General features: G+C 35.4%; 1 protein-coding gene across 1 annotated transcript; it reads right to left on the bottom strand.

Annotated features, from left to right (window-relative positions):
* Window positions 1–646: 646 nt before the first annotated feature.
* On the bottom strand, window positions 647–4082 carry LOC116305288 (uncharacterized). The gene is made up of 2 exons (XM_031715168.2): window positions 3185–4082; window positions 647–2277 (listed from the first exon to the last, which is right to left on the bottom strand). Exons 1-2 carry the CDS (start codon window positions 3920–3922, stop codon window positions 2158–2160), a joined length of 858 nt encoding a protein of 285 aa, XP_031571028.2. The 5' UTR covers window positions 3923–4082; the 3' UTR covers window positions 647–2157.
* Window positions 4083–14043: the final 9961 nt, after the last annotated feature.

The raw sequence follows: 14043 nt of genomic DNA, 5'->3' as shown, positions 1-14043 counted from the left end.
CCCTCATCACTCACCCAACTTTCTGACACAGAGCAACAGAGCCAAAGTGAAAAATGGCACTCTGAGAGATGGCTTCGACTAACCGCCTCCAAATGCCTTGAAGCTGTTAAGATTGGAAAATTTGTACTTGATGGATCCAAAAGTGCAGCCAGTCGAAGTGCGAAGTTTATATCATCTTACAAATGGAATATGGAGAGTGAAAACTACCAGTCTGTTTGGATGGCAAGAGGCTTAGAAAATGAAGCCGATGCTATATTGAAATACCAAGCTCAAACAAAGCATCAAGTTGTGGCATCTGGATTGTGGGTTAATCCCAAATACCCCTGGCTAGCATGTTCTCCTGATGGTCTTGTGGAAGAAGATGGTTTGCTAGAGATTAAGAGTCTAAAGGTTTTTCATGATCACACTATTCAAAGTGTGATCCAAGAGTCTGTTCTATCACAGGAAGTCATGAAAAGGCAGTGCTTTTACATAAAAGACAACGAATGTCTTTTAAAGCACAGTCATTCATATTACTATCAAACACAAATGCAACTCCTTGTAACAGAAGTGGAAGTCTATCGGGGTATCTTGAATCACTATTACATCTTCCCCAGCAGCAATGTTTCGTACTGACCATTTTGTCAAAAAAAACGACGAGAAAATATAAAGAAACTAGCGAGCGTAATGAAAACCGCTTTACATTTACTATGACCTTTGTGTTCTGTTTGTCTGAGTCATGCGGGGGGTCCGATCTCGTGACATCTATTTTTAGTATAACCGCGCTGCGCTATTGCAGCTCGAGTCATCGTGGTAAATTATAACGAGAGTCTTTTAGAAGCCAAAACCAGGCTAAACCAACATGCTTTACCTATTGTAGTCAATGCGTCTCTTTTTGTAGAAATACAGAATACTTTTCTTTACTTTGCATAGTGAATTGCAGCTCGAGTCATCGTGGTAAATTGTAACGAGAGTCTTAGAAGCCGTAACCAGGCTAAACCAACATGTTGTAGTCACATCTCTTTTGGCATAAATACAGAATACTTTTCTTTACTTTTGTTTTGAAGTTCAACTTGTGCTATTCTCTCGACTATGAAGTATTCATCACTACAAACATATTTTTTTCTTTCACTAAGCAATAAAAGGCAAATCTAATAAATTATATAGAACACTAAAAAACAGTTTTAATCATTTAAAAATATATATAATGCTGTCTCATAAAGACTCACAGACCGGAGTCGAAAATTTGCTGTCCGAACAATTTAGATCTTGCATTAATTCATGTTGCTTGAAAAACATATTGAGTTAAGATTTCGTATCACTTTGTTTGTAGTTTTATTTTGGGCCATTTCTATAGCCAAGCTTTCGTCCATATTGGCCTTCTTCAGGGCAACATTAAATAACTTATAACTTACAACTTACTTGTAATATGAATTAAGATATAAAATGAAGATATCAAATAAAAAATATGAACTAAAACCGAAAACTGAAGCTGAGCGAGCTGAGTTTGAAAGCTTGACAATAAAATAAATTCTAATTTATAAATATAGTTGGTACAAAATCTTAACTCAAATGCATCTTGTACGTACACAAGAATACCCTTGTAAATGTTAATTGTTTTAAGAGAGAATTCTTTTCGTATTAGAGCAGTGAACGCCAAAAACTATTTTCTTGAAGAAAGGCTGTTGTACAAGGCTAAAATCTTGTTATTCAGAAAGTTTAACTTGTTTGGAAGTGGAGATGACCGATGAAAGTGGAATCAAAGTGTTAACCCACTAAGCAAAAATTTTATTCGAAAATGAGGTTTAGGCCTTCATTTGCTTATTTCCCATATATTTTCTACAAAAAAGCCTAACAAAGCAAGATTCTAACACAAATGCAACAAAACATCTTTGTACAATTGAAAATACCGCTTACAGGCATTTTATCATAGTACATCAGTTTCTAACTGTTTAAAAAAGGTTTTGATGAGTGTTAACCCAAAACGAAAATTGGGATCCAAACTCATACGAAAGTCTAGTTTTTGGCGCTTGTTGCCATTATTGCTCATTATTGAAAAAAATTTCCCCTTAAAGAATAAATTAATTGCTAGAATGTTTCCCTAAATTCAAATGTTACCTAAAATATAACTAACTTGACTCAGTAACTCTGTATTTAGGATACGATGAAAACTCGTCGTCAATATTTTGTAGTTTTGTAAGAGTATTTTGAGAAGGTCCAAAGAGAGGAGTGAGGACTAGTGTCGTTGATGATCCGTGTGAAGCGTTTTCTTATCGACAGCGTGTGGCGAATGGCATTCTGGTAAAAGAAATAGACAAGTATATTTAAAAAGGGGAATTTCAATAGTCAAAGTAGTGGTAGTGGTAGTGGTAGTGGTAGTGGTAGTGGTAGTGGTAGTGGTAGTGGTAGTGGTAGTGGTAGTGGTAGTGGTAGTGGTAGTGGTAGTGGTAGTGGTAGTGGTAGTGGTAGTGGTAGTGGTAGTGGTAGTGATACACCAGTGGTAGTGGCAGTAACAGTGGTGGTGGAAGTGGAAGTTGTAGTGGTGGGTAGTGTTAGTGCATGGGTGGTGGTAGTGATGGTGAAGGTGGTGGTGGTGGTGGTGGTGGTAGTGGTAGTGCAAGTGGTGATGATAGTGGTAGTAGTTATGGTGGTAGTGGTGTATTGGTAGTGGCTATGTTGATGGTGGTTGTAAAATACAATTATTTAACATGAAGTTTGTGTGATGAGTTGTTCTCTCCCTTGCCACGAGGGTTTTACTCCAGGTTCTCTGGTTTTCCTCCCTCCATAAAAATCAACATGTGAGTTGAGTTTGTTTGATGTGTTGTTCTCTTTCTTACCACGAGGGTTTTACTCCAGGTTCTCTGGTTTTCCTCCCTCCATAAAAATCAACATGTGAGTTGAGTTTGTTTGATGTGTTGTTCTCTCCCTTGCCACGAGGGTTTTTCTCTAGGTTCTCTGGTTTTCCTCCCTCCGTAAAATCAACATATGAGTTGAGTTTGTTTGATGTGTTGTACTCTCCCTTGCCACGAGGGTTTTTCTCCAGGTTTTCTTGTTTTCCACTACCGTAAAGACCAACAGGTGTGTTGTACACTTTAATATTGAACGTAGTGGTATAGTATTGTACAAGTGAGTGAAAGTGGGCCAAATTGGAAATCAAATTATCATCATTAACAATGTGAATGTGAGCTAATCTTAATAAACCTACCTTCCATCCTTTCGTTGACGGATAATCAGCTTTATCAGCAAAATGAGGTACGTTCCCTACAATCCATTCATAAATCTGCTGTAGCGTTGCTCTGTTATTGGGAAACGAACGTATTGCGCTTGCGATAAGATCAGAATACGATTCTCCTCCCCAGGGGTTTTTTCTTGTACTGTTATTATGGGGTTTGTAAACTAGATTTGACTCTTCATTTGTTTTGGGTCTTATTTCGGGGAACTTTTTCACTAGCTCTTGTATTTTTCGAAAGTCTTCTTTATTTTGTCCTCTGGGCTGTTCTTGTGTTATAGCCCTTTGTTGTTGTAAACTTATTATAGATTTTAGTTCTGTGGTCGGCCTGCTGAGGCATGACTCTAGATTGCGATGAGGATAAGTTCTTGCCTGACAATTGATTGAGTTAAGTTGGTCAAGTTTTTTTGGACGTTTTCTTCCCAAATCATCTTCAAACTCTTCAAACTTTCTTTTCCTGGTGAGATCACTCGGCGAATACCTTCTCTCTAACTCCGGTGAATTCAAACCACTTTGTGCAGGTTGTTTGGGAGATTTTTCCTTATCCTTCGACGAACTGTAGCTGCTTTCAGAACCTCCTAAATTTGAAGACTCCTCGTACACTGCTGGATAATGAATTCTAGATTTTGAACTAACTCGTAAATACCAATCAACAGATGGTGGGATTTCGTACATTTTTTTCCTACTCTCTCCAACCCGGCGTCTATTCTGCATATGAACTATAAAGTTACTTACTAAAGCTTCTTGTAAACAGCGATTCTCGAAGCGTATCCTCCCCCGGAAGCAGACATGACGTCACGACCGACGCTTTTACGTGGTGCAAGTTCGCGAAGTACTAGAAGTTGGCTACCATTTATTATACTCTTGTGACGTCGTGGGGTAAGAAAAAAGGAATCATAAAACTAATATAAATCTTTATTTTTAAGAGTTCACTAATGGGATAAAACTGAGAAGATGGTCTTAGTGGTTGTTTGATACAGTATCATAACTCCGATATGCAAATTAGCTTTGACGGAGTGCGTGGATGTTGATGTTGTCATTCAATAACTTTTTCTATTTTTATTTTATTAACTAAGTTATATCCTATAAACAAATTGCTATGTAGTCTTTTACAAGCTAGAAACACTGGCCAAGTACACAAAAGATGAGAAGACTAAGGTCATAAAGCGATATTTTTGAAACCAAGTTCTTAAAGTTAAGCTAAAACTTAAATGAGTACGTAATAATTTATAAAGTTTACTAAAGACTATAATAAACAATAGTAACTACCATTAATTAAATAGTAATACGTCATTGAAATTATTAAAATATTAGCACGTGTACTGTACAGGAAGTAGCCACACAATGTCGTTAATTAAGTGAGTAAAAGCTTTTTTCTGGGTTTCCAATCCAGTTCGACTCTATTTTATATCATTTTGAAAGATTTTTTAATTGGCGCGCACTTGAATAATCCTGACGGAAAATCGATTCTAAAATAGGAATCGAAGTCGCGCTTCCTTGCTCGTCCATGAATATAGTCACAAATTCTGTATTGTTTTCACGACATGATTCAGTAAGTATTCCTTCTAAGCCATGTGCATCAAGTGACGTAAATCATCTAGGTGGGTAAAAAGAAACCTATTTTAAGCCCTACAAACGAGGGCTATAGATCATGTTTTATAACAATATTGTTATGCTGTTTTGCTCGCTAGCTCACTGCTATACAAGTGAATTCTGTTCCGATGCGGTGCCATATGAAATCAATTTTTAGAGTCTTTGAAACTCCTAAACCAACTTGTTTACGTATTGTATACAAACACAACTCTTTGTAGAAATACAGAATACTTTCCTTTACTTTGCATAGTGAATTGCAGCTCGAGTTATCGTGGTAAATTATAACTAGAGTCTATTAGAAGCCAAAACCAGGCTAAACCAACATGTTTTACCTATTGTAACCAACACATCTCTTTTTTGTAGAAATGCAGAATACTTTTCTTTACTTTGCATAGTATATAAATTGCAGCTCGAGTCATTGTGGTAAATTATAACTAGAGTCTTTTAGAAGCCAAAACCAGGCTAAACCAACATGTTTTACATATTGTAATCAATACATCTCTTTTTGTAGAAATACAGAATACTTTTCTTTACTTTGTATAGTGAATTGCAGCTCGAGTCATCGTGGTAAATTATAACGAGGGTCTCTTAGAAGCCAAAACCAGGCTAAACCAGCATGTTTTCCTTATTGTAAGCAAGAAAAGAGAAAAATATGATTATCATGATATGTGATAAATTCATTGTTCAGTAACTTTTAAATTATAATTCGATCTTTTTCGCTCTCTCTTATTCTTTAAGCTCTTCATTTTAAGTTACTCTGTTTCAATCCTTTTTGTCGAAAATAATCAGTTATCTAGTCGAGCCGCTAACACTTAAAAACAACGCTGGCCTCAACACGTGGAAAACGACGGCGTTTCACACGTTATCAAGTTCGTACACTTGTAACGCTCGAGCTACTTGTCGCGCAGTGTATATTAATCTAAAATACGGCGTCTGTTTCCGGATTTATGGTGCACTTGTTCAATATAACTTCCAATCGTACGTCATAAGTTGTCGGCTTTGCTCACGTTCCTCAGTATCTAGCAAGAGACGCTATTTTTTCCTCGTAAACAACTTTTTTCCCTTTTCGCGAGCGTTAGGCCTAAACTTTTAAGGTCGTTCTGGATTAGGGCTTCACGGCAGTAATGTTGTGTTGCAAATCAATAGAAATTGTATTCTTTTGAGGAATAAATTGGGACTTTTTTCACCCAAAAATATTACATTATTTTGAACTCCACTATACAAAATGGCCGCCTTCTCTTTCATTCTGCGCATCTTTGTACCAAGCCTTCTCACTGCCAAAATTCAACCAAAGATAGTAGTCATTTTCACGATGGAATTCGTGGCAGCCAAAACACTTGCAGCAACTATTGGAATAAAAACAGACCTTTTTACCTTAACACCAAAATTTCAAACCCCGCCTTGACATCCCATAATTCAGTAAATAGGAATATTTGGCTGTGTTCTAGATTTCAAAATCCTAAGCCGATAAAGCTGATTTAATTTACCTAGAAGTAATAAATTAAAAGATATTTTTCTACTTCCTTTACTCCTAATTGCAAAAACGTTTTCGAATAAAATTTTTAAAATCACTAAAATAAATAAAGTGTCTCAAAATCAAGCGAACAAACCCCAAAAATTGTCTACCATCTTTTTAATCTCAATCCCTCTTTGTCTTTCTCTATGTCTCTCTCTCTTTTGTTGTCGTTGTTGTCAGTTGTTGTGGTTGTGATTGTTATGGTAGTTGTATTGTTGTCGTTGGTGTTGTTGTTGTGGTTGTGTTTATGTTTGTTTGGTTGTTATGGCTATTACTGTTGTTGTTGATTTTGTTGTTGTTGTTATTGTTGTGGTTGTTGTGGTTGTTGTGGTAGTTGTTGTTTTTGTTGTTGTTTTTGTTATTGTTGTGGTTGTTATGGTTGAGTGTTGTGTTTGTTTGGTTGTTGTGGCTGTTGTTGTTGTTGTTATTGTTGTGGTTGTGGTTGTTGTGGTTGTGGTTGTTGTGGTAGTTGTTGTTATTGTTGGTGTTGGTGTTGTGGTTGTGGTTGTTGTGGTTGTGGTTGGTTGTGGTAGTGGTTGTTGTATTGTTGGTGGTTGGTGTTGTGGTTGTGGTTGTTGTGGGTAGTTGTTTGTTACTTGTTTGGTGTTGTGTGTTGTTGTTGTTATGTTGTGGTTGTGGTTGTTGTGGTAGTTGTTGTTATTGTTGGTGTTGGTGTTGTGGTCGTGGTTGTGTGGTGTAGTTGTTGTTTTGTTGTTGTTTTTGTTATTGTTGTGGTTGTTATGGTTGAGTGTTGTGGTTGTTGTGGCTGTTATTGTTGTTGTTTTTGTTATTGTTGTGGTTGTGGTGCTGTGGTTGAGTGTTGTGTTTGTTTGGTTGTTGTGGCTGTTGTTGTTGCTGTTGTTTTTGTTTTTGTTGTTGTTGTGGTTGTTATGGTTGAGTGTTGTGGTTGCTGTGGTTGAGCGTTGTGGTTGTTTGTGGCTGTTGCTGTTGTTTTTGTTGTTATTGTTATTGTTGTGGTTGTGGTTGTTATGGTTGAGTGTTGTGGTTGTTGGTTGATGTTGTTGTTGTTGTTGTTGTTTTTGTTATTGTTGTGGTTGTGGTTGCTGTGGTTGAGCGTTGTGGTTGTTTGTTGTTGTTGCTGTTGTTGTTGTTGTTTTTGTTATTGTTGTGGTTGTGGTTGTTATGGTTGAGCGTTGTGGTTGTTTGTGGCTGTTGGTGTTGTTTTTGTTGTTATTGTTATTGTTGTGGTTGTGGTTGTTATGGTTGAGTGTTGTGGTTGTTGGTTGTTGTTGTTACTGTTGTTATTATTGTTGTTGTTATCATTTTTGTTCTTTTTCGTTTCCGTCTTTTTCTTCTACGGTTGATTAATTTGTTAATTTGTTAATTTGTTGAAAAATATTAATTAAATACTCCTAACTATTACCCATTATAAATTTATATTGTTTTCGTTGAAATACCCCTTATTGTCTTTTTATGCCAATATACACCTATTTCGAAAATCGTCGTCGCACCAAGAGCCTCAAGTAACAGGCCAAGTCTCCAGAGAACGTCTGTGCTTTTAATTATAATTGATTTATTCATGGTTCATGCAAGTGGCTATATCTCTACGCTAATTATCATCTCAAGCAGCCTTGCTTGGAGCAATTTGTGAAGTCAATAAATGAAAATGCAGCATGAATAAACTAATTACAGCTAAAAGTACCGGCGTTCTCTGCGGTCTTGGCTTGTTGCTTGAGGCTTTTGGTGCGACAACGATTTCTGAAATAGGTGTATTTATAGGGTTACAACGAGTACAACCGGAAGAGCGTCGGAATGACGTAGAGATTTTCGCCGTGGAATCGAAAACATGACAAGTCACGCGACGTAAGTAAAGCACCTTGATATATTGTTTCTTTTGAACCGAGTAGCATATGTAGTCTCATTAGCAAAGCAAAGCAAAGCAAAGCAAAGCAAAGCAAAGCAAAGCAAAGCAAAGCAAAGCAAAGCAAAGCAAAGCAAAGCAAAGCAAAGCAAAGCAAAGCAAAGCAAAGCAAAGCAAAGCAAAGCAAAGCAAAGCGTTAAGCATATCATAGCATAGTGCAGTTTTCGTATGACTGTGAAAAGCTCAGTGCCGTAAGCGTGACGTGCCGTGACCGTGATACTTTCTAGAATTTTAATTGGCTGATTTTTTTCACGCGCAATATGATTGGTCTAAAAGTGCCGTGATCTTGGCGTCACCGTGTCCGTGCCGTGTTTATGCCGTGTTCCGGGTATTTGATTGGATGAAGAGTAAATTCTCGTTTAATGTGATTTGTCTGGCGTATCCTTTGCTGTGTCACGACCGTGTTCGTGCCGTGACCAATGAACCGTGATTTGAAAACAGAGGCAAAGCTAAACATTAAGTCATAATCAGATTTTTCAATTTATAAAAAATTCCATGTTACTCGTTTTCTGGTTATTCGGTTTACTCGTTACTCCATTAATCGTTTTAGATACACCCCAGGTCCGACGACTCATGCGACTTTAACACACCTGGATAATTTTTAACGGTTAAATTGTTACGTGTATTCCTAGTTTTCAAGGCAAGAGGCTTCACCAACGGCTCAAATTTTGAATACGAAAAATAAATAGAAAATTGGAATTAGAAAATTGTAGTAAATTTGCGAACGTTATATAGTCTCACTTTAATAGCTTCCTACAAATCATGTATTATAGATATATATGCCAACAGAAAAACAAACGATAGAAAACCATTTGTGACTTAAATCATTTACTCATATTCCTAGTTTTCGAAGCAAAAAGCTTCACCCACGGCGCACGAAAAAAGCAATAAAGAAAAAATTGTATTAGGAAAATTATAGTAAATTTGCGACGTCACGGATATAACGTTAGTTCCTTAGTTCCTCCAAATCACGTTATAGGATAATACCAGCCAGAAACACGCACAAAGGAAAGCCATTTGAATTTTGCATGATGTCATTATCTGCTGTCGTCACATCCCCTACTCTTTCAAGAGGTCGTTTCCCTAGAATGACGTAAGCATGTGCTGTTTGTATGATATTTTTTTATGCCGAGAGAAAATCTGAACTGAAATCACTTGGAAGACGGTGTGTGGGTGAATTGAAGTTTTTCTTAATTGATATATTCAGTAGCAGAACGTGACGTCTGTCACGCGTCACTAAATGAGATTTTGAAACAACAAAATACTCCATAATAATAATGAATACTTCAGGCTACGCTCTCCGGTAGCGACTCGAAAAAAATCATAAATAAATAACGGTTCAAATACCTTTGTGAATTGATGTCACCTACTTTTAAATACATATATATGTTTGTTATTTGATTTTATAACCAGATATGAAAAATCGCGGATTTTTATATTTTCTTTAAATAGATTCTATTATATCACTTAGACTATTATATCACTCAGACATTTTTAGATTCCAATTTGGCGATCCCCTAATTTCTTCCCGCTTTCAAAAGCGAGCGTGTATTTTTATTTTTATGCAACCGTAGAATTGAAATCTTGTTTTAAAAAATATATTTATTTTGATGTTTATTTAACTAAACTAATATTTTCCTACTATATAACGAAGAAAATACAATTTGAAGATATATGTATTTAATTAGAATTATATGTTTACCTTTTGAAAAGATCGAAAGGGAGTCGAGAAGAGTTTCACAATTAATTTAGTGGCCGTTAAGAGATGTTGAGTTTAAGCGGCATGCCCATTAGAAATTTTGTAGCAAATAGACTGACTGGCGCTAAGATTGATATATCATTTAATATTATGAACTTATTGTTATGTTTCCAGTAAGAGGTTCAAAAACAAAGTGGCACTAGTTGATTTTATACTCAAAGGTCCCAAAACAGAGCTTTGCGGCACGCCCAGTAGTTCAATGCTGTAGCAGGTGGACAAGCTGTGCTATAAGTAAAATGTTATCTAAATAATTGGTTAACTTTATTTATACTCAAAGGTCCGAAAACAAAGCTTAGCGGTACGCCCGGTAGGCAATCTTAAAGCAGATCGACAAGTGATTACAGATCATAAGGATCACGAAAGGATTTTGTTTATAGGCAATGGTCCCAAAACAGAGCCTTGCGGCACGCCTGGTAGTTCAAACTGCAGCAGGCGGACAAGTGGATATTTTAGCGGTGCTCTAAAGATGTCATGATTTTATATTAACTAATTATAGTGATCATGAGTGCATTTTTATAGTGATGGGCCCAAAGCAGGTTTACTTAATATTTTGTAAACTAAGAATGAAGAGTCGAAAAATATCGAAAATATAGCAGACAGACAGACAGACAGACAATATAAATGGTAGGGAAGAAAGGATTCATTCAAACTGTCGTCATTTTAGCGTTCGTCGCTTGTCCAAGTACTAAAGTAAGGCATTCTTTTTTAATGTTCTAGAAGAATGTAAAACACACGTTCGCTAATCCAAACGATCCATTGAATAAAAGAATTAAGAAAATCCACCCACAAACCTACGTCCATAGGATGTGGTTCACGTAAAAATAAGAGAAAATGAACTTTCCACATTAATTCTCATCCGGATCTCACACTGATATCCGTTGCCTCTAAATAAATACTTATTATCAACGATACCTAAAGTTTTCTGACCCCAAACTAAGGAAAGTATTCTATTCTTTCTAGCAAATTTCACGGGAACAGTCTGAATCTTTTTATTGCGAAATCCACGTTGTCTTTTCTTTAATAAATGCTGCTTTATTTTGCGAGAGGAACTACGAAAGCAACTCCCACGCGAACTTCAAATTTGATTGTGCTCATAACTTCACCTGTGGAATATAAACAAGATAAGTAGATAGAAAATATTTCGCATCGTAGATGTTTTGAAAGCTTATTACTGCTTTTCTCACTAACCGATAAACGTTATATTAACGGTTAACGCAAATACATCGTGGTTTTTCAACTCTCTTTTAAGAAGACTTACAACTTTGCTGTGTTGTTATTGCGATGCTTCGATTCCTGGTTCGAATCAGTATCGAGTTTCCAACAATCTTTATCTTGTAAGTATCATTTTCGTTCGATTTAAATGTTACGGATTTACATTCAATACCTTATTTTTTCTTATCTCTTTAAATACACATATTGCTTTGTTGTTTGCTACAATTTTTACTCGACTTTTCGCTTAGGCTGATCAGTATTCAAAGAATTATACTTTTTGGACAAATTTATTCTTTATTTTTATTATGACCTAAAAATGATCAATCGTAGTCCACACAATCATAACCAATACATAATTCAACACGATTTCCATATTTTTACGAACTGTTTTTTTTTTTTTAATAGATTATTTGAGAATCATATTTAAAGCTAAATTTTGGGACAAGAATGTAGTGAGATTTTACCACACGGCAATAGTAGTCGGTGATGAGTTGAGTAACTTCGCAATGAGAATAAAATATTCTACATGATTTTAAAAAACGCTGAAAAATTCTCGATAGTCCCTGTTGAAGTGATTCCGGCAGCTAAAAGCTAAAGGTTGCAAAAATACCCGTTTTCGTAATAAGTTTAAGGACCATTAGTTTCTTTTTTGAATGTAAAAAGCTAAGCTGTGCGGCTGTACGTTGCCAAAAAAATATACAAACCGTAACAAATAATTATCACAACTTTGTTTGTCAATTTTTCCCCTTTCTCTATCTCATTAAAGAATACATATATTAAGAAAGCATAGAGGATGTTTAATACGTTTTGACCATTTTAAGCGCTTTGTAGTTTTAGTTTTGCTTTGAGCGTTTTCTTTAATTTTCTTTCTTGGTTCCAAAAATCTCGAGAGAACAGAGGGAACGAGATAGAAACCTTCCTTAGTTTCCAATACAATATGTGGATGAATATATTTTTGGAATCATAGTATGTTCCCTTTTATTTTTTTCTAATCTTGAGCAATTCTGATACAACTCTGACTTTTATGAATGGTCTTAAACGTTTTCAGGACTTTCCCCTTAACTGGGAATCATCCAGTTTGTTTTATAAAGTACTACACTAGATCCCTCATACTTTGTGATGTTTTGGCGGGTAAATAAGACACAAAGCACTATCTAATATGTGTAAAGCTACATTCCAGCCACGAGTTCGATGTATAAGTGTGGGAGGCTGTGAAGACTGAAGCCGAATGACGAATGATTGAGGCATACAAACAGCAGCTCATTTCGAGTTGAAGTCACTAGAACCGAAATAAAATTACACACAAGTTTGGTTTCTTTTTTTTTTTTTTTTTTTTTTTTTCAATGTTCCTCGAAAACAAGATAGTGAAATAGTTTTTTTCCAGTTTTATTCTAATATATAAACGCAAAATAATTTGTCATTTATTCATTTTGTGGTAGTTATTATATCAGTCTACAGACCGACATGGCGTATACGCTTATATTCAACAGAAAGCAACGGTCAACGTTGTTAAATAAACTGAATTCAACAGCAAGAGAAAGAAAATATGTCTACAAAAATAAGAGGCAAAAACAACTCTCAATGAAAGCTTTAACAAATGTTCTTATTTTCTAAAATATTTAAAAACTAAAATATTTAAAAACTGTAACGTTTCATTTTGAAGCATGCAGTTGATTTTTACCATTCGTAAATATATTCCTATGCAAAACGGCTGCGTTTTCTGTACAATTAAAGCTTTTCCAAGAATATTTTCTTGTAAATATGTTAGTTTAGCCTGATTTTGGCTTCTAGAAAACTATCTTTGAATTAATCTAACATATCAAAGAGAAGAGAAGAGAAGAGCACGAAGAAAGACGAGAAGAGAATATTAGAGAAGCGATTGAAGAGAACTTCAGAAATTGAAAGAAAATTCGCAATAGGCATACCACAACAACTGGTATAGCTTGCACAGAAAAGAACTCTTGGACAAAAATGTCCTTTTTAATTTAATTTAATAATTTTGAACTTAAATCTATGAACCTCTCAGTTGACCCATGGCTTATCTTACTAAGTCTATCTTTAATACAGGCTTCAGTCAAGTACGACTACTTGTCCACAGATGTGATAATAAAGACCGACAAGAGGATTCGGAGTCAGTGTCTTTTGCAGGTAGCTTAAAATGAGGAAGTTGTTACTAAAAATAAATAAGACGGTGCTACCAACTGAATAATAACAGCGGCCTCTAAATAAATGGTCGCTTCTTCTTAAGAACCTATCTGTTTTTCTAATAACATTCATTATGCTTCTTTATCTATATAACTACCCAGCAAACATTGAAAACTTTCTCTAGTCTTCTTGATAGTTTTATTTTATTCTTGTTAGTTATATGAGGTCCCAGTTTAGTTCGGCCATTTTATGATTTTTTCCTTAAGTGTCGTGTCTTTTTCTGCACTTTCGTGAATGCGAAACTACAACTATGACTACAAAAAAAGCCGCTTGAATCAAAGGGATATTGTTAAGCGATTTGCAGCGGGACAGTAGAGAGTGTCCCTGATAAGTGCATTTATTGACTTATCGATAAGGTTAATCTTATCAAAATATCCTGCATCATGAGGAAAATAAATACGTATCCCTTTGCGGTTTAAGCTATGATAAAAAAAATCTACCATTTTCAAAGTCTTCATCGTAACTTTGAATATTGTGAATTTTCTGTAAGTATATTTTGGTGTTTTTGTGTTATTTAATCAATAGTTATTATATTTGTGTTACTTTATAGCTGTAACTATATTTCTCTTTTTCCTGCGTATCTTATTATTATTCGATTAGGGTTTATATGCAAAAAAATAGTAAGTTATTAACGTTAACGGAAAGATGTTCATTCGTCAAAATATCAA

The sequence above is a fragment of the Actinia tenebrosa genome, unplaced genomic scaffold (assembly GCF_029948245.1).
Source record: "Actinia tenebrosa isolate PJP-AT-01 unplaced genomic scaffold, QUT_ActTen_1.0 PGA_scaffold7__59_contigs__length_16204524, whole genome shotgun sequence".
Taxonomy (NCBI): domain Eukaryota; kingdom Metazoa; phylum Cnidaria; class Anthozoa; order Actiniaria; family Actiniidae; genus Actinia; species Actinia tenebrosa.
The sequence above is the reverse complement of the archived record's forward strand: the minus strand, read 5'-3'. Positions and strand labels throughout refer to the sequence as shown.